General features: G+C 30.0%; 1 protein-coding gene across 1 annotated transcript; it reads left to right on the top strand.

Moving 5' to 3' along the window:
* Positions 1-663: 663 nt before the first annotated feature.
* On the top strand, positions 664-2,523 carry GO595_003654 (Poxvirus D5 protein; the record flags this gene model as incomplete). Its single annotated transcript, XM_067916698.1, has 1 exon — positions 664-2,523. The coding sequence occupies one exon, from the start codon at positions 664-666 to the stop codon at positions 2,521-2,523; it is 1,860 nt and encodes a 619-aa protein (XP_067776179.1).
* Positions 2,524-3,678: the final 1,155 nt, after the last annotated feature.

The raw sequence follows: 3,678 nt of genomic DNA, 5'->3' as shown, positions 1-3,678 counted from the left end.
AAAAAAATTATTTTTTTAAAAATTAATGAATTTTTGGTGTTGATGTAAAGTAAATGATAACGTTAATGTATAACGTTAATGTATAATATGAATGTATATAATAAACGAAAGATGAATTTTTATGCGTTTGATGCTAAAATCGACATAGTCATTAGTTATTAATATAAACGAAAGATGAATTTTTGAGCGTTTGATGATAAAGTGAATGAATCATTAATGTATATAATAAACGAAAGATGAATTTTTATGCGTATGATGCTAAAATCGACATAGTCATTAATTATTAATATAAACAAAAGATGAATTTTTGAGCGTTTGACGTTAAAAATCGACGTATTCATTAGTTATTCAATCAAATGAATCATCAAAAGATGAAAATTAAGTTAAAAATTATAAAGTGTCACTGTGTCACCAGATGTCACCGGTGACAAAACATCTATATATTTTAAGTGGACAGCCGAACAACCGGACAGCCAGACGATTTGACACGAATATTGAGTATAAATGACTCAAAGTTAATGAAAGGCGTTGATTTAAGGCGTTAATGACAAAATTCACGTGCAAAAGACCTTTAAACGCATATTGAACTCATGAATGGCTTAAAAACACAGAAAAATTAACGTTAGTTTCAATTGATAAAATCATTTTTTCAATCAAAAATAAATGGACAGCGAAGTTATAATTGAAAAATTAATTGAAAACCAAAAGACTTTAAGAGAACGTATCGGAGATAATATCATTATTTTGACAAATTATCTTAAACACGATGGTGGAAGTGGAACGAAACAAACAGGTATTGCTTTATTAGGAAATAAAATTTCAAATTTATCAGTTATTGATATTGACATTAATAAAGAAATTGATGAAGATGAAAGAGAGAGAATAAGAAAACAAATATTAAGAAATTTATCTGTTAATGACGTTGTGGTTTCAACCGCGAGTGGTGGATTACACATATATTGCAACACTGACGAATTTTATGTTAATTCAAATCGAATGATTAAATGTTACACTAGCGATCGATTTGATATTGATCTTATGAATTGTTATGATGATAATTCAAGAAGTTTAATAGTGTTGCCAGAGTCGAAGGTTAGGAAGAACGCAAGATCTCCAATAAAAACATATTCATTTATTTATGGTTCATTAGATTTAGTCGTTTGTCGTTCACTTCAAGAGGTATTAGACGACCTTGACATACAAATAAAGATAAAGCAAATTCCTGAGATTGAACGAATAATGAATGAAGACGTCGAACCAATCAGCGAGGAATTAGCTGACGCCATCATTAATGGTTTAGAAAACATTGAAATTCATAATGATGGTGGAGCGATGCCATTAACGCGAGAAGTTACTCTCTTCACTTTATTTCAAGCATTAAATAGTCTGCCTGATGATAAAATTGATTTAGCGTATGAAGTAGTCCGTGAATGTTGTGATTTAACGGATAATGCAATGAATGATTTTGATAATGCAAGAGCTAGATATCAAAAGCTCAGAACATCTCCTTATGTTTTGGTAAAAATACTAAAACTTTATAGAAAAGATTATTATGAAAAGGAAATCGTTCCGTTACTAACTGAAAGAGAGATTGTAATAAAAGAAATTGATTTGCAAGATTCGTTCAGCATGATTGATATTAGATCAAAAGCGGAGAAAAAATCATATAAAAACAAAAAAAAAGTCATTGAGGATTTGTCGCGTGTTATTCGTTTTGTTGAATCAGACCAAATGATGTTTATTCAAAAGGTTTACGATATACATTCAAAGAAATGGAAGATATCATTTGTTAATGACAGTAACATGACAAAATCATTAAAGCTCATAAAATTATGGAATAACGATGGAAAGATTTTGAATGCGTATAATGTATTTACCGAGAATATGAGCAAACTTTCAGTCAATGGAGTAAAATTTAAATCAAACGATAAAGATATTTTCTTTCTATTTCACGGATTGAAATATAAAGTTCTTGATAATATCAACGAATCAGTAATTGCTGAGTACTTAAGACTCATTCACGACGTCATTGCTGATTCAAACGAAGAGATTTATAATTATATTCTTAATTGGATTTCGTTTATTATTCAAAATCCAGGAATTAAAACAGAAACGGCGTTAGTGTTGAAAGGATTACAAGGCGTTGGTAAAAATACTTTTACTGATGTATTAGCTGAAATGTTAGCTGGTTATTCTGAAAATAACGTCACTGAAATCGGAGAGCTCACCGGTAATTTCAATTCGGTTGTTGAGGCAAAAATGTTAATTGTGTTAAACGAGCTTAAGAATGTTGGAGACGACAGACTTGCAAATTTCAATTCATTAAAATCTATCATTACTGATAAGTTAATTAGGATAAATGAAAAGAATCAATCGAGAAGAACGTCTGAGAACGTCGCGAATTTTGTATTCGTAACGAATAATTCATTCCCAGTTAAGATTGAAGCTGGCGATAGACGATATGTTGTTTTGATGTGTAACGGTAAGTATAAAAACGACTTAGAATATTTCAGTAATTTATGAAAATCGTTTAATGAAGAATTTTATGAAAATTTAACAACATTTTTCATGAGGCGCGATATTTCAGGATTTAATCCGCGAAAGATAATTATGACTGAAGCTAAACAAGATTTAATTGACGCGTCGCGACCTCCGATTGATATTTGGATTTGTGAGCATTATGACGATTTATGCAAAGGTATTTTATGTTCAGACGCATTAGTATCAAAGCCTTCAGAATTGTAAGACAGAACGTTTCATTCGCAATTGAAGGATAAATGTATCAGAAAACAAGTGCGCGAAAGAAAAACGAGATCTTGGTATTATTTCTTGAAAGAAGAGTGTAAATTAATTTACTCTCAAACGGTTGGTGAGGATGAAGAGTTTGAAGAGTTTGAAGATGAAAAAGATTGAAGATGAAAAGATTAATGAAGAAAGAATTGAAGAGTAAAAACAACTCAAGGTTATTTTTCGCGTTTTTATATAGTTTATAATATAAGTCAATGAATAATCATTTATTTGAAGCATCGATTTTCAGCTCTATCGCAAAGTTCGACGAAGGAATTTATGAATAATCATTTGTTTAAACATCAATTTTCAGCTCTATCGCAAAGTTCGACGAAGGAATTTATGAATAATCATTTGTTTAAACATCAATTTTCAGCTCTATCGCAAAGTTCGACGAAGGAATTTATGAATAATCATTTGTTTAAACATCAATTTTTAGCGTCAAAATGCAATATTCAACACATTTCATTTACGTTTTCTCATCATTTTGAAACATGAATTACAATCGTTATGCAACATTCGACAAGTCATAAAACTTCATACGTTGTGATATTGTCACTCTGTCACTAGATGAAGATCAAAAACTATGAAGAATTTAAGGACAAATGAACGTTAGAACGTCAATGAGAAGTCGTCTGGCTGTCCGGTTGTTCGGCTGTCCACTTAAAATATATAGATGTTTTGTCACCGGTGACATCTAGTGACACAGTGACACTTTATAATTTTTAACTTATATTTTAATTCTTCATCAAAACAATAATTTTGAATTTTCAATAACAAGAATGTTAATGATATCATGAGTTCAAAATCAGTTTTTGAGCGTTTATTACAACTATCGACATTTCATTTACGTTTTCATATATGAATGAAACAACACAAAATGAAACAACA

Source organism: Histomonas meleagridis, assembly GCF_020186115.1.
Source record: "Histomonas meleagridis strain 2922-C6/04-10x chromosome Unknown contig_226, whole genome shotgun sequence".
NCBI classification, from domain to species: Eukaryota; Parabasalia; order Tritrichomonadida; family Dientamoebidae; genus Histomonas; species Histomonas meleagridis.
The sequence above is the reverse complement of the archived record's forward strand: the minus strand, read 5'-3'. Positions and strand labels throughout refer to the sequence as shown.